General features: G+C 41.8%; 1 protein-coding gene across 4 annotated transcripts in view; it reads right to left on the bottom strand.

Annotated features, from left to right (window-relative positions):
* The window catches only part of SIK3 (SIK family kinase 3), a 255,842-nt gene that overhangs the window by 37,188 nt on the left and 197,078 nt on the right, over positions 1-21,576 (bottom strand). For all 4 annotated transcript variants that reach the window (XM_043899984.1, XM_043899965.1, XM_043899974.1 and 1 more), the window contains exons 5-6: positions 14,705-14,829; positions 13,954-14,077 (exon numbers count right to left, since the gene is read on the bottom strand). In XM_043899984.1, the coding sequence (XP_043755919.1) occupies positions 13,954-14,077; positions 14,705-14,829 (249 nt within the window). The remainder of the gene's footprint in view (positions 1-13,953; positions 14,078-14,704; positions 14,830-21,576) is intronic.

Raw genomic sequence — 21,576 nt, forward strand, 5'->3', positions numbered from 1 at the left:
CTTTAGAGTCCCCCGTCTCATTCACACAGAGGATACTTACTTACCAATTGTTTCTGAGGCTGCCCAGAGTAATGTGTAAATCAGATTACCACGTGAGGAGGCAGCTGCTGTGATACAGCCATAGCGTCTAGGTTATGATACAACAAACCCAAACAGTTCTTGGCAGATCAGATCTTCTCCATAAACCCTGTGGATGTGTCTGAGAATATTAATAATATGTCTTTAGCCTCTTAAGAGAATGAAGTGAGAGAGAAGAATGGAAAACAACATAAAGAAGAAGGGAATGGAAAAGTAATAGAGAAATTCTTTTAAAAATAATAGTAATAATTACTAACATTTCTTGTGCACCATATAAGAGCTAGGGAGAGTGCTAATTAAAATAAATGAACCCTTGAAGTTAGCTCAAGCATCTAATTTACACATTCGTCCTTATTAGTACTATATCTATTATACAAATAGAGAAATGAAAAATCAGGTAAGTTAGGAAACTTGACCAGGTAATAAGAGGCAAAACTAGGACACAAATTCTGGTCAGTCTCATGCCAAAGCTAGAGCTTTTAACCCATATAATACCTAAATTAACTGCCTGATATTTTAGGTAGCAGCCAGCATATCTTTATAAAAACATATCAAATCAATTTCATTCTTCCTCCAACAAATCAAATGCCATATACTCTCCACAGGTTCCATCACAACAGAGTCACCTATAAGCCAAGTCCATAGAAAGCAGGCCAGGTAATAAATTCAGAAGGCTATGAACTAGTTGGGAGACAGTGTTGTGATGAACGTCAAGCTGCATTAGAGTGAACGGAGAAGGCAGGGATGACAGTGAGGCTGAGATGTACTACAGAAGAGCAAGCTTGGTTGACGAGCCCTGGTTGTTGTATGGTGATGGGGGTGGGGATGGAAGGCTGGCAACCACAGTCTTCCCCAATCGGGGAATCACAAACAGGCAGAAGGGGCAGGCAAAACTTCAGGGAACCGGCCTTCAGACTCTTTAGGCTGGTTCTCTGATGGAGGAAATGCCAACTGTCCCTTAAGCCCTTCATGTGCTGCCAAAGAATGGGACACGACAAAGCAATCATTTTCAGCTCTGTGGGCAGAGGAGTGGTCTGAAAGGAACTGACTCATAGATTCTTTCTGACCACATAAAACTGGGGGAGCAGAAGACATCTGTGTGCCAGGAGGCAGGGGAAGAATGTGAGGAAGCAGCAGTTACCCAGGAAGTTCATGTTTCTTACAGGTGCTTGGAAGAGGGTATGGCGTGGTTTCTCACATCCTCTTTCCAGTCAATGCTAGACTCATCTGCTGTGTGCTCAGTCATGTATGACTCTTTAGCGACCCCGTGGACTGCATGTAGCCCACCAGACTCCTCTGTCCATGGGATTTTTCTGGCAGAAATACTGGAGTGAGTTGCCATTTCCTCCTCCAGGGGACCTTCCTGACTCAGGGATCGAACCCATGTCTCCCTCGTCTCCTGCATTGGCAGGCAGACTCTTTACCCACTGAGCCACCTGGGAAGCCCCTAGTCAGCCAATACCAAGTGTGTTCAAAGGTAATGCCAAAACATTTAGCCCGAGGGCTCTTTGTTTTCGATAATTTTAACCAACTTCTTAATAACGTTTAATTCTCCAGAGCAATTCAAATTTCAAAGAGGGCTCTATTTTTCTCAAATCTCAAAAATCCAAAAAAGAAATAAAAGTAAACTACCTAAAATATCTGTTTCCATGAAAACGAGTTAACTTCATATTATGTTTAAAGTTAAATGGCACTAATTTCTTGTGCTTTTCAGAACAAGAATACAATGTGATGTACAGCCTGATTCTATTATCCATTCACTTTGGCCAGCTCAAGTACCAATCTGGGAGAGAACTGATACTATTATAACAAACAGAACAAGACTGATGACTGACCTGCAATGACAAATTCTGTAGGGAGCAACATGGCTGTGATAAGAGTTAAATACTGAATTAATAAATTAAGGCTTAAAAATTTTTTTAAAATCATAAGTATTTGTGCCAAGTTCCTTTTTTTTTTTTTTTTTTTTTGGTTTGAAGCTGGCCAGAGTTAGGAATCCTCACTCTGCTAGTGGACTGAGTCCTAGAAATAACATTTTTTAACATGCCCAAGGAAACCCCTGCCATGTTCTAGTAGTTCAGATGGTAAATAATCTGCCTGAAATGCAGGAGACTCAGGTTTGAATCCAGGGTTGGGAAGATCCTCCAGAGGAGGAAATGGCAACCCACTCCAGTATTCTTGAACGGATGATCCCATGGACAGAGGAGCTTGGCAGGCTGTAGTCCATAGGGTCACAAAGAGTCGGACATGACCAAGTGACTAACACACACACAAGGAAACACCGTCACTGTCAGCTAAGGTCAAATCGATCTTATGAAGTGACTGTTTTAAAATCTAAACAACGTAGACAAATGGTCTTGCAGTAAGGCATTTCTATGTATAAAGAACATATATTCACAATGAATATGCTGTCCTATAGATGCATTTATGCACTGCATAAATGTTAAGTACAATCATACAAAATACAGGGTTTTTTTGTTATTACAATGAAATTTTGCTATATCGGACAGTGCTAGAACAATGGTGCTGTAGGTATTAGAAGATTTTTACTCTTTAAAAATTAAATTTTGATCCTTTCTTATCACAAGAGAAATATATAAACATTCCTAACTTTATTTAAAGTAACAGTCAATACCACAATTTTATACAATGAAAGAAATTAGATAATCTTGGAATTAACTCTAATGGAACTTACTTTATAATAATGTTGGCTGTTGTAAAATAGTTTACTCATAATAAACAAGCATTGAGATCAACTCCTCTAAGAGAAATGACACTGAGGAAAAAAATGTCCTGTTTTGAAATCAAATGTTTTTAGTTCTTTTGGGGAAAGAGAAGTGCTAGTCCCAGTACCAGAGAATTCAGTAAAATTCCTACAAGGATAGCCCAACACCAAGAGATCAGACAAGGAAGTGGAGAGTCATTTAAATACAAATTCTACCCCAAAACACTGGTTTCTGCAAATTATTAGAATGTTCTGGAATAGAAGAGAAGTTCCTTACATCTAAATCCTATGATACCCTTTCTGTGACTGAACAGAGTCGAAGGGAGATGACTTGGCACAATTTAGCAAATACTGGTGGGTGTTGGGAATCAGTAAATAGGCTGCAAGGCTTTCTCTTTGAGTTTAACAAGTTTATTAACCTGAGACAAACTGAGGAGAAAGCAACTGTTTCACCCATAGATCTCCATTTGTTAGAAAAATAACATCTATTTCTTGATCTTTCCTTATTTTCAACTGTTTTTCTAGGTGGCTGAGACAGTGCCAGAATTAAGATTTAGAAATTAGGAGTCTCTGGTGTAAGGGCTGGGGGAGGCTTACATTACCTGTAGCCCTGACCTTGAAAAGATCCCAGCATGTTCCACTGTTTACACTAGAAGCTGTCCAATGTGCAGGTTACATCTTTAAAATAAAAGTTTGTCGCTTATACTATCTTACTATTCAAATATATTTTAAGTCCTAATAGCAACCATTATACTGGAACAAAATTCTGGCTCACTTTTACAGAATCCAATACACAGTACTTGATACTAACACTTTTTTTTTCCCCCGTAAGTGATCCAAATGGGCAAAGATATCCATTCCAGAACTCTCTTGATACTTGGAATCACGTGTCAGAAATGTACTCATTGAGAATTAAAATACAATCAAAGACACCTGGGTGGCTTCTGAAGCCAGCTTGCAAGGGCTCAAACAGCTCTGTCGCTGCCCGGCTGGGTGATTCCGGGTATGTTACTTAACCTTACTATGCCTCCATCGTCTTATCTGCCAGGTGACAACTGGAGCCTACCTCATAGGGTTGTTTTAAATGTGAGATATCGACAGGCTAACGCAACAGTGTCTAGTACTGAGAAAGTGTTCAATGGCTGGCTGTTAGCTATTATCCAAACCTTCAGAGTCTTTCCATCTAGGACATATTCCCTTACTCTCTTTTCCTGTATCAGAATGCTGCAGTGAGGAGACAGTGTGCCTAAAAAGGATAATAATAAATGGGGCAGCACCCATATTTACCTCCTGGTTTTCTATTGTCTTAGGTGCAATCACAGGCAAGAATACTGGAGTGGGTTACCATTTCCTCCTCCAGGGAATCTTCCAGACCCAGGGATCGAACTGTGTCTCCTTCACCTCTTGCCTTGCAAGCGGATTCTTTACCTCTGAGCCACTGGGGAAGCCCCCACCCCCACCCCAAGTGGCAGAGTGTTCCTTAAAAAGGTATGGAAGAACTGCTCTGAGGACTCTGAGTCCTTGAGTATACGGAGACTGATGGGCGAGTTACTTTAATCTCCTGTCCCAATCCCTCTAAACAAAGTGCTTTTAGCCAAGCAAGATGTTGTGTGGTTCTTGATGAGTAAGTCCATCAGGGCCAAGTTGTTTGCATCTAAGTGGAAGCTTTTTGGCAGTAGCTGCACGGTAGTCTCCATCAGAAGCATTATGTAAGCCTGGGTCTTGCAATCCGAGTGATAAAATGCTTATGCAGTATTACAATTAATTAAGTCACAAATGACGTTTAATCAATACAGACTCAAAAACATCGTCCACAAGAGATCTCTATACACTTGCTGTCAGTGCAGTTTATTTCAGTGTAAATTAATTTTCCTTCAGCTAAATAAATGACTGATCTTACTATATTCGCTAATAGGTGGTGTAACTGGTGAATAAGACAAACTAGGCTTTAATAAGTAGGCCTCCCATGGTTTTAAAAAATATACTGGTAGTGATTGAGCTTGATGCTCAAAATATTTACATTGCTGGCTTCCCTCAGTGGGAGCAGAAGTCAGAGAAAGTATTTGCGAACACACGTGGCCAGGTCAGGTCTCACCTTCTGCAGGAACTCAAACAAACAAAACAAAACTTCTATAATTTAGGCTCAGGGTTTCATTAATACCTAACTGGGTCTCTGGGACGCTCTGCGAAGTCTAACCCAAAAACACCAGTCTAGATCAAACATATTTTACTTAAGACATTGAAAGCCAACTTAATTGCAGATCAAACCCTTTTTGAACTAGAAATCACTTGACCTGGTCATTTATATAATAACCTATATAACAAAAGTACATAAAGCCAGTTAATAATTCAGATCATCAGTGAGTTAGCGATCACTTTATTAACAATAATAAAATACAAAAGTCTGACAGAAGATTCTACAGGTAAGTGGTGATGATTCAATTTTTCATTAAAGAAAGACTTACTGAATGTACACCGTGCCAGTCACCTTTAAATTTTATGGAGGATGCTGCTGTACCTGTGAAACACAGTTCTGATACAAAGGACTCTGCACTCTAGGGGCGAGGAGAGGAAGACAGATGCACAGTTACTGAACTAGGTGGTATGAAATCGACCCACCCCAAATAAATCCTTGTAAGTTTATACCCCTGTCATTCCAAACTGAAAGCATGTCTTTAGTATATCTCGGGATGTCCATGAAGGGAAGTTTGTATCAAACAAACAAGACCAGGCCCAGAAATACCCACTAAGTGCGAGGGTATTTCATGCCACACATTACTGACAATGAAGAGATGCTTAGAATTCTTGAACTAACTATATCCATTTGTATAGTATGGCCTCCCACACAGCTGTACATATTCTGGAATTCAACTTGGCTAGAAGAAGCTAGACGATGGGGCCTTCCCCACTCTGCCACCCAAGTGCCCACTTTGAAAAAATGGCACTGTTCTCTCAGATCATCCCACCCTCGCCTTCTCCCATAGAGTCCAAAGGTCTGTTCTACACAGCATCGAAACATGTGTATTATCAAGTGTGAAACAGATCGCCAGCCCAGGTTGGCTGCATGAGACAAGTGCTCAGGGCTGGTGCACTGGGAAGACCCAGAGGGATGAGATGGGGAGGGAGGTGGGAGGGGGGATCAGGATGGGGAACACATGTAAATCCATGGCTGATTCATGTCAATGTATGGCAAAAACCACTACAATACTGTAAAGTAATTAGCCTCCAACTAATAAAAATAAATGGAAAAAAAAAAGAATTTTCCACATTTGTTATGATCCAAATAATCAAAGGCTTTAGCGTAGTCAATAAAGCAGAAGTAGATAAAAAAAAAACAAACAAAAAAAACACAACACTGGTTCAACTGGAGTTTCTAGACCCTTTTGGCAGGAAAATGGATAAACTCAGTTCAAGTCTATGACCACAGCCTGAGGGGAAAAAAAAAGGGCCCCGTTCTTTAGGACTCCCCCAATTACATCATCTTCCGTGGCACAGTAACAGCAGACCCAACAGGCTGCAAAGTGGCTGGTCCCAGCCTCCAGACAAAGAACTCACTTTGGGTCTACTAAGGTACAATTATGTCCAGAAACTAGAGGTGTAAGCAGAAGAAGGACTCAGGGACAGACTCTAGGTTTCCTTTACATGAACTTGAACCTTTCTGGTACCTAAAGGACTTCTAAGCCTAGAAAAGACAAAACCATCTGACGTGCCCATTTTCTCCCATGGCTTATCCTGACAGAACCCCTGAGGGGCCCGGGGTTCGGGCCTGTGATGGTGGGCAAGGCCAAGCACATGTCTGTCCCCGAGGACAGAGAGAACACGCTGGTAGCATGGACACTGTCCACTCATTTCCTAGACTGGGTTCTTGTTCCTTTCGGTACTTAATCTTACCAAAAAATGTTATTCCTATTTAGGGAATTACTTGTCCAGGATTCAAGACTGATCACGTTTAGGATAATTATATTGGTATTCTCTAAGTCTTTAAACTTTCCTGCTAACTTCTACCATGCTATAAATATTAGTTCTTTCTAAGTAGTGAAGATGTGGCACAGCTTATTTCTAAGTACTAACAGACTATGTGGCTGATGGTATAGTTAGCTATTCACCAGCATCCGCTGTCTGAAGCCACCTCTGGTAAGACTTGAGTGAAAATCTGCCGTGCTGTGGGGGTGGAGGAGAGAAGGGATCCAAGCTGCTCACAGGAAACACTGTGGACATTGGAAAAGCAGAGGAAGCGGTTTGTTTACCTCACCCTTTCTTTGTAACAGTGTGGTGCAGTAGAACAAACACTGAGTTTGAGAACTGACTTAGTCATTTATCACCTGTGTGTCTTCAGGCAAGTCAACTGAACTTCTTTAACCGTCAGCTTCTCAAACTTCATTGGCAAAATGATAAACCCTATGTGCCAATACCAACTCCAGAGTATAATTCAGTTCAGTTCAGTTCAGTCGCTCAGTCGTGTCCGACTCTGCGACCTCTAGCTCAAATTAGATCAAGTATAGGAAACACTTTGTAAACCTGAAAGCCCTAAAGCAATGTAAATTATGGTTACTGATATTATTCTTTGAATTATTTGGTAGTAAGAAACCCATGCATTCATGCATGTATTCATTCATTTAACAGACATTTACTGAGTGCCTACCAGGACCCATGCACTGTCCTAAGCCCAGTAATATAGCAGTGAACAAAAACAAAACCTTATTACAGTCGAGAGGCAGTGAGGATGAGGGTGGGGACACAGTAAACAACGTCAGACAGTGGTGAATGCCATGAAAAAGCATGAGGCAGAGTTATGGAAAGGGAACGAGGAGGGCATCAGGAGAGGCCTCTCCAAGGAGACATTTAAGCAGAAACCTCAAGTGAGGTGAGGAAGCCATGCGAATATCTGAGGAAACAAGAATGCATGCGCTTGGCAAGTGTGAGAAACAGCAAAGACGCCGCTGTGACTGGACCTCGGGGCCTAGAGCAAAGAAGAGCAGGAAATGAGATTAAAGACTGGGGCCCACCACAGCGCGCCTCATGTCGGCCATAATAATAATGACTTTTGGAATGGTTTTCCAAGTGTAAATGAAAGCCACTGGAGGGTTTTAAGCAGAATTCTATTTACTTACTGTTTACTAAATCCTACCACATGCCAGATACTCTGCTAGGCTAGACACAACTGTGAAAAAAAAACATGTTTTTTGTCTTTACTTTCTCTAAGCTCACAGTCTGGTGTGGAAGACACAGAATGAAAGAAATTAGTATAATGAAATGTTTGGGAAGTCCCATGAGAAAAGAAAGAATAGTAGACTAGATTATCTAGATTCTTATTTCTATTACATCTAACTTCCTGCTCAGGAATACAGGAGTGGGTAGCTTGGGGTGGGGGGAGAAGCAGCACCCAGAAGGAATGAATTGCTCCCCAAAACATAACTTTTTCAGGGAACTGGAAGGAACTTAGGGTGACCAGATGTAGAATGGGGTCTGGGGCTGAAGAGACAGGCAGGAGACAGGTCACAGAGGTATTTCCATGCCATTGTTTTTCAAACAGCAGTTATGTGATCAGTCTAGTAAGTAATAATCAGCATTTTTAATGTAATAGAATAAAATATGTTAGCGTGCACTGCATATAGTAAAGACGAATTTTGCTTTTTTTTAAAAAAGAAGAAAACTTGTGTTCAGCTGTATATATATATGTATTTTCTACGTCACAGTATAAAATGTATTTTTTACTATGGTCATGGTCAAAAATGAAGTCAGTGCTCTAGCCATGTTAAGGAGTGAAAGTTAGCCTAGAGGAAATGATAAACCACTGAAAAGTTTAAGTTGGAAAATGATACAAGCAGATTTGTGTGCAAGCATGTGTGCTGTTTGTTTTGACATATATATTTTAGAAATACTACTCGTGCAGCTATGTGGAGGCTGCATTAGAAAAGGATAAGGCTGGCGTCAGGCATCCATTTAATTGGCTGTTATTTAATCCAGGCAAGAGCCACTACAGAAGTGTCTATAGGAGTGGAGGGTTGGGTGTTCAGGGTCTGGTGAGTGAGCAGCTGTGGTGAGGAGTCAAGGCTGGTTTCTGTCTTGGTCAGTGATACCATTCTCTAAGGGAATACAGAGCAGAGCAAATCTAAGGAGGAATTAAACTCAGTTTTGAAAATGTTTCCTCTAATGAGAGTTGAAGACATGCAAGTGAAGCTGATGGTAGCAACTGACTGGATATATAAGCCCCTCACCCCAGAGGAGAGGTCTGGGCCAGAGAGTTAACTGAGTGTTAACTCGGGACATCATGGCAATGACGAAAGCCATGAGAGTGAGTAATATGCTCAGAAAGATGGTGTGAAGAGAAAAGATTTACAGGATGAGCAGAGAGAGAGACATCTGGCAGACAAGGTGCAGTCAGGGAGACAGGAGGAAAACTGGAGAAAGTCGTGTCTGAGAAGCAATGGAAAAAAAGGTATTTTTAAAAAGTAAGGAGTGGCTGATTCATTTTGCTGTACAGTAGAATGTAACAGAACACTAAAGCAACCATGCTCCAATAAAAATTAATAATAAAAAAAGGAGTGATTCAATGATAAGAAAATAAACTCAGTTAAAAAATGGGGAAAACACTTATACATATGCCAAAAAAGACACACAGATGGTAAATATGCATATGAAATGCTAACCATCGTACAGCATTAAGGAATTACAAATTAAAATAACAAAGGTACCACTTTACACCTTTAGGCCAGCAAAGACCCACAGCCATGACAGCACTAAATGCGGCACGTGGGGAGCAGCAGGAACTCTCGCTCTTCGCTGGTGGGGATGCAGCATGGCGCAGGTACTTCGAGAGGCAGTCTGGTGGTTTCTTACAAAACTAAATATACTCCTAGCGTATCATCCAGCAACCACACTCCCCGGTATTTATTCAGGTGAGCTGAAAACTTACGTCCACGCAAAAACCTGCACAGGGACATTTACAGCAGCTTTGTTCATAACCGCCAAAACATGGAAGCAACTAAGATGTTGATCAGTAGGTGACTGGATAAATAAACTGTGTACACCCAGGAAATGGAATATTATTGAACATTAAAGAGAAACGAGCTATTAATCCATGAAAAGACACAGAGGAACTTTATACGCATATTACTAAGTGAAAGAAGCCAATCTGAAAAGGCCACATACTACATGATTCCAACTATGTGACATTCTGGAAGAGGTAAAACTGTGGGGACAGCAAAATGATCACTGCCTGCCAGGGGTTAAGGAAGCGGGAGGGGGTGAACAGGCACAGAGGATTCTCTGTATGACACCAGAACCATAGTAAACAGTGGACTTCAGTGATAATTCAGTGTAGTGTCAATGCAGGTTGATCAACTGTAACAAACGTTCTACTTTGGTAGATACTGCCAGAGGAAGAAAGCTATGACAACCTAGACACCATATTAAAAAGCAAAGACATCATTTTGCCAACAAAAGTATAGTCAAAGCTATGGCTTTTCCAGTAGTCATGTACAGATGTGAGAGCTGGACCATAAAATAGGCTGAGCATCAAAGAACTGATGCTTTTGAATTATGGTACTGAAGAAGATTCCTGAGAGTCCCTTGGACTGCAAGGAGATCAAACCAGTCAATCCTAAAGGAAAGCAACCCTGAATATTCATTGGAAGGATTGATATTAAAACTGAAGCTCCAATACATTGGCTGCCTGAGGCAAAGAGCTGACTCATTGGAAAAGACCCTGATGCTAGGAAAATTGAAGGCAAAAGGAGAAAAGGGCGGCAGAAGATGAGATGATAAGATTGCATCACTGACTCAATGGACATGAATGTGAGCAAACTCTGGGAGATAGTGAAGGACAGGGAAGCCTGGCGTGCTGCAGTCCATGGAGTTGCAAAGAGTTGGACTCAGCTTAGCAACTGAACAACAACGAACAAATGATAGTGCAGGAAGCTATGAGTGTGAGGGGAGGGGGCGGGGGTGAATGTGGGAGCTCTCTGTACTTTCCGCTTAATTTTGCTCTGAACCCAAAACTGTTCTAAAAAATAAAGTTTATTTTTAAGAAAGAAAGAAAGCAGTGATGAATTTTTAGTGTTTAGCTCTAAATACTGCCATGCAGTCATTAAGATAAAGACTGAGGATATCTAGTAGATTAGGACAAGAGCACTGGTGATGTCTGTCAGAGCAATCCACTACACCCTTCTCTGCTTCCTTGTAGGGTAAACCAGAAAGAGTTGTGCCTATTTCCTTTCTCTCCATTCCCTTCTATTCTTTCTTGGTTGTATCTACATGAATTAGGGCTTTGCTCCTACTCCACCACCAAATCTGTACTTCAAGATCTTCAATGATCTCAAATTTCTAAATCTGATATTCAGTTCTGTGTGGCTGTTAGCGTTAACTGATGCTATCTTGGGCCCCTAACCATTCCTCCTGTCCTTCTACTGACTGTGCCCCAAGGACTGGGCCGTGTAGTAAATCGCTTCTCTGTGTCAAGGACTGTGTAGTTAATGGATGCTGTTTCATGACTATTGGGTCCAGGTGGCCTCTATCCTCTGGTATCACCAAATAGTGATGAAGATCTTGGCTGACATATTCCTGGTGATCATGAGACTAGTCACCCATTCATAAATCTTGACTTAGGAATGTACTTCCTGTTTCTAAGCACATACTCCTATACTCGTAAGTTAACTAGAAAATTGTCCCCTTTGCAGTGTAGAGTACAGCTGCAAATACTTCTGGATCGCTGTCTGCCTGATCCCACCCTGTGAGTAAGTTACCCTATAAAAAACTGACCCTCTGATCAACACGAGGCTGCCTGCCTTGTTTTTCTGTCTCGATGCTTTCTTAGTATTATGGGGCACTTTTCATCCTCTCTGTCCTTCAACAAGTTCTATCATCTGACCCATCAGGGGCACTCCACACCGTTCCTCATTCCCTCCTCCTTGAAACATCCTCTTCCCTTGTCTTCCAGGACACAAACGCTCTGGCTTACCTTACTAACCATTCCTATGCTGATCCCCGTTCATGGTCCTGATCTCTGAATGTTAGCATGTCCCAGAGATTAACCCTTGGACCTTTTCTCGTCTCTACATTCATGGCCTAAAGTGTGATCTTATCTCAGAGCTTTAAATCTTATCTATACACTGATCATTCCCAAATGTGTATCCATGGCCCACCACTCCCAACCAAGTCCTACTAATTTCAACTGCCCATACCATAACTCAACTTAGATGTCTAATGGGCATCTCAAATGAACACATCTAAAACCTCTCTCCAAAAAGGAAGCAGTCTTCTCTAGCCATTCCCACCTCTATTAGCAGTAAATCCATCCTTCCAGTTGCTCAAGCCAAGAACCCTGGAGTTACCTTTAATTACTCTCTTTCTCTCAGATCAAATCCCATATAAATGTTGCTGGAGACATACTGCCGAGGTTCAGATTCTAGTTCAGCCACTTAGTAGCTGTGTTATCTTGGGAAAATGGCTCAATGTCTCCTGGTTTCAGCTTTATCACCTATAAGTTGGGGGCTAATAGTCTCATGTATCTTATAGGGTTGTTAAAATAATTAAATGAGTTAATGTTTGCAAAACGCTTGGAACGGTGCCACAGAGTATGTATTATCTCTTGAATCTGAAGGCTTCTTACCACCCCAACCTCTACACTCCAGTCTGGGAACTAGCCACCAAAATCTCCTTACTAACTGGTCTTCCTCCTTCAGCCCTTGAACTTTTCAACCAAGAGAGTTGGCAGGGTCATTTTTTTTTTTTTTTTAAGAACAAAAGTCACCATAAAATTCTTTCAATACTTTTGCGTGCTTGAAATTTTTCAAAATAAATAATAAAAGTTAAAGAAAACCCAAAAGTCAGTTAATGTCATTCCTTTCTTAAAATCCTCTAATTTTTAACATTTCACTCAAGAGTGAAAACTAAGGTTTTACACTGACTGACCAGGCCCTCAAAGTGAGCTTTCTGCTGCCCCTCTGACTGCACCTCTCCCGTCCTCTCTCTCATTCCTTTCTAGCACAGAGGCCTCCATCCTGTTCCTTTAGACACTCCTGTGTGTTATCTCCCCAAGGCCTTTGCCCTCTCGCTGTCCCTTCTGCCTGCAAAGCCCTTCCTCAGGCTGCACAACTCACACCCTCCCCTCGCCTTCTTCAAGTCTTCACCGAAAAGTCTGTTTTTCAGAGAAGGGGTTCCCTGCCGTACCTTTACAAATAACCACCCACCCACCATCCCTAACCCACCACCTGGCTCTATTTTATTTTTCCCATGGCTTTTTTCTAAAATGCATTTTAGAAACAAAATTTCTGATGTTGATTTCAAATGCAATTCTTGTTTTCTGTCTAAAACGTAATTCCCATGTGCTTACACTGTGCTCCCAACCCAGCTGACATACACTCTGTAGGTTGTACCTTTAACTGAAACCATGATGAAGCAAAACTAAACAGACTGCTTAGAGCATTGTCTCCAGAATCTCCCTTTCTTATGTGTGCATATAGATGGTGATGAGATACTGTAGATTCTGGGTGCCTGTTTTCAGTGTTACTTTTTTCAAAGAGCTACTGCCCACTCATTTAAAAAGTACTTTTTTATTTGAGTTGGGGGGATAAATGTCACAGAAGCAGGAAATGTAGTATCAGCAAGACTAAAATGCAAAGCCTGCTTTCCCCTTGCCATTTATTACCACATCTCAATGGAGCCCCCAGTAAATACTGGGTTGGCCAAAAAATTTTACCATTTAAGTGTTATGGAAGAACCCAAATCAACTTTTTTACCAACCCAACAGAAATATTTTCCTGAAAAAGGGCAAGAGATAAAACAGAGATGAAACAGGACTATCTACTGCTCTGCGACTATGTGCTGGGCCTATTAACTCTCCACACATTATTTAATTTAGTTCTCATAGTAGCGGTCCTCACAAAACTGCCAGCCTCTTATTAGTGAGGAAACCAAAACTCAGAAAGACTTAGTAATCTGCCCACCACACTAGCAGCCCTGTGTAGAGTCCAGAACCAAACAAGGGCAAGGTTATAGTCACTCTGTTTCTATAGAATCGTGCCTCCACAGGTTCAATTCAGCAAACTGTTAAATGGGCCATTTATACCCCATCACTCAATTCTGTGATAACTTAGCATGTCTACCGTTCCATGAACCCAGTCATAACTGTGTGCTGGCATCTCCCTTACCTGTGGACATAAAAAATGGGATGCGAAACTTTCCACTCAACACGCGGGCCCGCAGATTCTGCAGTGTGCTCCCATCAAATGGCAGGGCCCCACACACAAGCACATAGAGGACGACTCCGAGGCTCTGCATCGCAAACAGAGAACATGTTTGATTAATCACCTCAGAGAAACAAGAGAGGTCATTATAGTATGTGTATGAAGAATTGGGGACGGACAGCGAAGCTAGGCATGCTGTAGTCCATGGGGTCGCAAAGAGTCAGACACAATTGAGCGACTGAACTCAACTGATGAAGAGAGTGGTGAGTCATGCTCGAGATAATGGGACAAACATTTCCTTTTCTTTTTTTTTAAATGAGAAATAATATGGGGCATTGTCAAGGCCAATCATCTTTAGAACAGTTAGCATTCTTCTTTGCTTCCAGACATTAACTTTGGGGAACATATCTAGAATTTCTCTCAGTACTCATCCTAGGGAGAAGGCAAGTGGTAACAACAGAAATAATTTCTGTTCTTGGCAAGGGCATCCATCCAAGCTTGCCCTTGGAATTTTTTTTTTTCTTTGCAGATGCAAAGGGGGAGGTGGAAACCTGTGGCTCAGTCCATATGACAAGGGTTGGAGAACAGACTTTGTACAAAGATTTGAAAATTCAAAGAACAGGCGATCCAGATCTCAGTCTCGTCCAGGATGAGAACAGCTGCCATCAGACTAGGGTAACTAACACTGTGGGGAGAAGAGGCGGCAATCACATACCCAGATGTCCACTTTGGGTCCGTCATACTCCTTTCCTTCGAAGAGTTCAGGCGCAGCATAGGGCGGGCTGCCACACCAGGTCTTCAGCAGCTGCCCAGGAGTGAAGAGGTTACTGAAGCCAAAATCTAGAAAGACAAATGGACACCACTCATGTGATCTTTACCAGTGAAGACTAGTTTCTAGTCACTAGAATAAAGATTCTGGATCCTAAAAAAAAAAAAAAACAACAAAAAAAACGATTCTGGATCCTTAAGTTTGAATATCAAAGACGGAAACAGAACCTTTAGAAATTATATAACCAGCCACTTAAATTTAAAATAACACTGAAACAGAGATACAGATGGGCTGGAAAGTAAAAGATATTTGGTTAACCAAAAGTAAACATGATTGGTTTACATCAATACCAAAATCAGTACCATTTCCTTCACAAATCTGGACTGAAGTGAGCAGTACCTTTAAGAACAAAAACAAAATTGGATAGATTGATAACAAGACCACATCAGAATCAGGAAATACATGTTAAGCCTACTCAACTGGACCCACGATTTTCAGATTATTTTTACTTCTTGTGACAAACACATTTGTGATCACGAGAGACACAGTGAACTTAAAAATTAGACAAAGTGACTTTATTACCATTAAGATGGCTTATTCAATATAAAGAATATGCAGTCTATTTGCAATTAAACCAAGAATGTTTACATTTTAACTTCAACTTCCCCTTTTCATTTCTCCCCCTCCCACGGTGTGAAGAGAGAGCAGAAGGGAGATTGGAGGGTACAGAGTGGAGAGGAAGACTAAGAACTTAAATGAGCAAAGACAGCAGCCAAAGGACAGAGTCTCACTGACTCAGAAATACTTCTATGCACATAGATATTTATATCAAGGACTCCAGGTAAGGCAGGCTGAAGCTCCCTCCTTTCCCAGGCCTACCATATTCCCACATTCCCAGCACCTCTCAGAAGCTCCTCTCCCTCTCCTAGTTTTACTCCCAATGACAACTCTGCCTCCATTTGCTGTTTGCTCTTCTTCTTCCTCCACAAGGTGTTTTCTAGTAAGGCACGTGCTGATTTTGACTTTCACTGCTTCCCCTATGTTTTCTCAGGACCAACTCTTCTGGGTCCATAGCTTCCACCATCATCAATCACATGTTTGGTAATGATTCTCCAAATCTGTAGCTCTGACCCTGGTACCAGTCTTAAGTACCTGATGTGGCCTTCTAATATGTGCCTGGGAACAAACATCTCAACCTCGCCATTTTGCAAAATCAAACTGCTCTTCCAGCGATGTTCCCATGTTCATTCATGGAGTTACCACTGCGTTACTAGGAGCACTGGGGTCTTCGCTTGCTCCCTCTCATTTCCATTTCAAACTGGGGGTACACTTTTACTGCTTCTACCCTGTGTCCTGAACTTACCTCCTTCTTTCCATTTCCATTCCCCCATCTCAGTTCATACTCTTATTATTTCTCATCTTCTTGACTGACACTCTTGCTTACTACCCTTCACTTGCCTCTAAGCCCCCCACTGAGAGCAGTGAGCATGACACACATCACACCATGCTCCTCCTTACTCAGAAACATCTGGTGGCTCCATTCTGCTTACAGAAGGGTCCAGCTCTCTTCGCAGCCACCCAGCTCCACCCTACATTTTGAGCCCATCCCCGGGCATTCCAGCATTGCGAGACCATTCACATCCTGTGTTTATGTGCTTCTCTATGCTGCTTCCTTTCTGTGCCATGCCTTTTCCTTTCCTTGCCACTTTAGAAATAGCACTTATTTTCAATGCCCAGTCAAATATTACTTCCTGTATGAAGCCTTCACTGACTCCTACTACAAAACACCACGTCAGTGCCTTCCTCCTCTGCGCTTCCCTGGCCCTTTGTTTGTACCTCTACAGCCCAATCACAAGCCTCATGTTATATTTAGTTGTATCGTGTGTTTATATCCTCCACTAGTCAGTAAACTAGGGACATTGTTTTATTTATATTATTCTCCAGACAGTGTTTTCATACATAGCAGGGACTCAAGAAAGGGCCAGTAAATTAAACTGCAATAAAATTGCAATAAAAGCACTAGGCCAATCCTCTTGTCACCTGGCTACTGGAGCCTCTTTAGACTGACTGGCAGCTGGCCAGCTCCTATGGCCTCTACCTCCTAGTCAGCCCTCCTAAGGGTGCAAAAAACCCAGTGATCACAAGGGCTTAGAGGTCAGGGCCATCATTAGCATCACCAGAGATATTTCGACAAGAGAAATAAGTACTCTCATTCATTAACGCAAAACAAATGCCTCATCTGCCAAGTCTTCCTGAGTCTCCTCGAAGAAACGTCCTCCACCTGCTCTGCATTTCCTCATTACTTTGTATTCTTTTTGTTAATTCCACATATAAACATCTCATTTTTCTAGCTCCTTTAAAAACATACTGTCCTATCTCTTTAGGCTTCCCAGGTGGCGCTAGTGGTAAAGAACCCGCCTGCCAATGCAGGAGTTCCATTCCTGGGTTGGGAAGATCCCCTGGAGAAGGAAATGGCAAGCCATTGCAGTACTCTTGCCTGGGAAATCGCATTGTCAGAGGAGCCTGATGGGCCACAGTCTGTGCGGTCACAAAGAGTCAGACAAGACTGAGCATGCACACACACACATCTCTCTAGTAGAGGTCTACCCCCTCTCTACCCAATTCCTTAAAAATACTTTTTTTCATCTCTGACTCTCATATTACTTAACATTCGGCTTAACTTAAACACAGTAGGTGCTTAACAAATGTTGAGTTGAATGCAACTGCAATTAAAGCCCTACCAACTAACCTATGACATTTGAAGCCCAATCATTTTATCAGTTGAAGTCTTTAACTTTAACCTGTTTTTCTTTTTTTTTTTTTTTTTTGTCAGCCTGGATTTTTATTCCTCTTTCTCAGCTCTATAGTTCTTCTGGAAAAGGTCAGTTTTCATTCCAATCCCTTCACGCCCGCAGGCGGCCGACGAGACGGCGCAGAGCCCGCGGGGCCTCGGACTCCTCCCCGCGCCCGCCTCAGGCCTCAGGTGGACCGAGTCCCCTCTTCAGGAACAGGTGGCGGCTCCTTATTGCTATAGAGACGACCCGGCTCGCGATAACCTGTTTTTCTTAAGAGACAGGATAGGTTGCTAAAAATCCCAACAAAGGCAATTCAACAGAGCAGGTACTTTGGGACTTATTTAGAAAGAGGACTCTTGACGTATCTTTAATTTGTTGGCAAAGACCTTCACCAGATCCTTTCCCACGACTAGCCTTTCTCTGCACAATGAGGAAGACATGTTGATCGAGACTGTAGTAATTGATGGGCTCTGATGTTGGTGTGATTGGATAGCAAAGTCCAGAAGAGAAAGTCATGGAGTATTCTGCTTGTGTTTTGAATGGAGAATGCCACAGGGCAAGCAATGAATTAAAACCACTTGATTTTGAAACTTCCTAATAAGCAGCTTAAAGTATATAAGGGAAATTTGTCATTTTGAACTATGAATGCTCTATCTACAATTAATCACCTTTCTACTCTTTTACCCTGCTGAGGAGGAGAAGGTACAGAGCAAGAACTTTTTTTTTTTTTTTAATCTACCAAACAGGAAATCTTTACAAAGGAAACAATATCAAAGGAAACCATCTTCAGCAATGGCTACAGGCTTAGATTGCTATTAGGTGTTTATATGAAAAACGAGTGTGCAAGAATGAATGACTGATCAGGGTCTGACATCTAAAGAGGCCACATGGGGGAAACACCTGTTTCCACAGCATGTTATAGCCACACAGCTGCTTTCAACAGCTAGACCCAAAGACCGACAGCAAGATTCAACAACCACCACCCCTCCACCAGCTTGCCTCTCTTTCCTATTAAAGAGCAAACAAAAACCCTTTAGTCTTGTAAATGTGTCATGGGTCTCCTCTAATCACTCCATATATTGTTCTTACTCCTAACCCTAAGGGTTTTGCACATGTAAGCAAAATCTGCTTCACCCTGCTTGATATGACACTTTCCCTGCCATGAACACCAGCTTCCTCCAATGAATGATCCTGGCAGAGGCCAATTCATCCTTTTCTTCTTTTTATTATTTTTTGTTGTGCTGGGTCTTCGTCACTGCTCACGGGCTTTCTCTAGTTGCTGCGCACAGGCTCTAGGCACACCAGTTTCAGCAGCTGTGGTCCATGGGCTCAACAGCTGTTGGTTTCAGCAGTTGCAGCACACAGACTCAGTTGTTGTGGCTTGAGGGTTCTAGACTGTGGGGTTAGTAGTTGTGGGTACACAGGTTTAGCTGCTCCATGGCCTGTGGAATCTTCCCAGACCAGGGATCAAACTCATGTCCTCTGCATTGGCAGGCAGATTCTTATCCACTGGACCAGCAGGGAAGTCCCAATTCATTCTTTAACTTACCAAACCTAACAGAATCTGACCCATCCTCCCACTTCAATACCCATATTATTACTATACATTCAGTTTTACTGAGAGCATACTGCTGTCGTGTCTTCACTAGTGCCTCATCACAAGTGTTACACATTAATCTTCAATACAGCTATGCAGCCACTAAGATAAAATTCTGGCCAGTTCACTGTCCATTCAGCAAAATTATAACTTATTTTCTCAACATTTAAATTACTAAGTGAAGCGAATTTGCTCAGTTGTGTCCGACTCTTCGCGACCCCAAGGACTGTAGCCCGACCAGGCTCCTCTGTCCATGGGGATTTTCCAGGCAAGAACACTGGAGTGGGCTGCCATTTCCCTCTCCAAGAGAAATCTCAAATTAATAACATATATGAAATCTGGAGCTCACTGTGAAAGTTTAATTCCTTCTAATCAACACTTCAGGAACTGAATAACCGAGAAGAAAAGAATTCCTCCTCTATTCTTTCAGCAGCTTACCTTTGTTGAGGGGGAGGGGTTTGCTACCCATAGTAAGAAGACTGGCAAGGAAAAATGAAAGCAGTTAAAATTCAAACCAGTCTATTTGGGGTTTTACTGGTAGTTTAGGGAAGGCTGAAGGGACTACTAGTGGGATGTGCAGGTATACTGGGATAGGTGGGGAACAGACAAGACACGGAACAGAATTACTAAGATTTGTGTTGGTTTTAGTTATCTACACATGCAGGCAAATGAAAAAAACTGCAAGATGACCCAACCTGGAAGCAGAAATTCTCATGAAAAATTTAAAGCAATGGTTAAAAAAGAATGAGGGAGTTGTCTTGCTGGCTTGGATCAGAAATGTCAAAGAAGCAACGGAAGAAAAGCTTTCAGAATTTAAGTTTGATCAGTTACCTTCATCCTAGAAAACCATATTTCCTTTCAATGGAATGGGCTTGTTCATTTTATTTTGGTTCAGCAGCAAGCTGGAATCAAGATTGCCGGGAGAAATATCAATAACCTCAGATATGCAGATGACACCACCCTTATGGCAGAAAGTGAAGAGGAACTAAAGAGCCTCTTGACGAAAGTGAAAGAGGAGACTGAAAAAGTTGGCTTAAAACTCAACATTCAGAAAACTAAGATCATGGCATCTGGTCCCATCACCTCATGGCAAATAGATGGGGAAACAGTGAAAACAGTGGCTGACTATTTTTTTGGGCTCCAAAATCACTGCAGATGGCGACTGCAGCTATGAAATCAAAAGACACTGGCTCCTTGGAAGAAAAGTTATGACCAACCTAGACAGCATATTAAAAAGCAGAGACATTACTTTGCTAACAAAGGTCCGTCTAGTCAAGGCTATGGTTCTTCCAGCACTCATGTATGGATGTGAGAGTTGGACTATAAGGACAGGGAGGCCTGGTGTGCTGTGGTTCATGGGGTCACAAAGAGTCGGACATGACTGAGTGACTGAACTGAACTGAACTGAACTGAAAGTTGCTCTTAATCATAATGTCTTTCAGTGTTTACTAAAGCTTTTTATTCTTAATGTCACCATCAAGGTCTCTAACTAAGTACTTCCATTTCGTTCACTCATGTATTTAAAATGTATTTCTGGAACCCTTTAATCAGTAGAGCAATGTGTTGGTTCCTATGAGAGAACCGAACGCAGAAGATATATTCCTACTGAAGGACTCAAAAAAGAAAGGAGAACTTAAGTTGAGTGGACTGGATCTAGAAAAGCACAGGGGGAATACGGAAAGGGTTTTTTCTAAGTGGTCGCTGGGGAAAAGCAGAGCAAAGGCAGATCATTTGGAACTAGTAAGCCAAGTTGAAGCAACAATAACGAAACTACCCTAGGTATGATGTAAGGTTCACAGAGGTATATGGCAAGAAACAACATTACACAGTAGCAACAGGCCAGACTTTGCAGTGCTGGAGAAGACTCTTCAGAGCCCCTTGGATGGCAAGGAGATCAAACCAGTCAACCTGAAAGAAAATCAACCCTGAATATTCATTGAAAGGACTGATGCTGAAGCTGAAGCGCCAATCCTTTGGCCACGTGATGCAAAGAGTCACTCATTGGAAAAGACCTTGATGCTGGGAAAGACTGAAGGGAGGAGGAGAAGCAGTGACAGAGAAAAAGAATGATGCCATTTGTGTATCTTTTTTGGACAAATACCTATTCAAATCTTTTGCCCATTTTTAGATTGCATTATCTTTTTATTTTCCTGAGCACCATGCAACATGTAGGATCTTAGTTACCTGACTAAGGATTGAACCTTGTCCTCTGCTGTAGAAGCATGGAGTCTTAACCACTGGACCACCAGGGAAGTCCCTGGATTATCTTTTTGTTATTAAGTTGTAAGAATTATTTATATTCTCTGGATACAACTCCACAGACATGATTTGCAAATATTTTCTCCCATTCTGTGGATTATCTTTTCACTTTCTTGATAGTGTCCTTTGATGCTCAGAAGTTTTTTTAATTTTGAAGTCCAATTTAC

Source organism: Cervus elaphus, chromosome 1 (genome assembly GCF_910594005.1).
Source record: "Cervus elaphus chromosome 1, mCerEla1.1, whole genome shotgun sequence".
NCBI classification, from domain to species: Eukaryota; Metazoa; Chordata; class Mammalia; order Artiodactyla; family Cervidae; genus Cervus; species Cervus elaphus.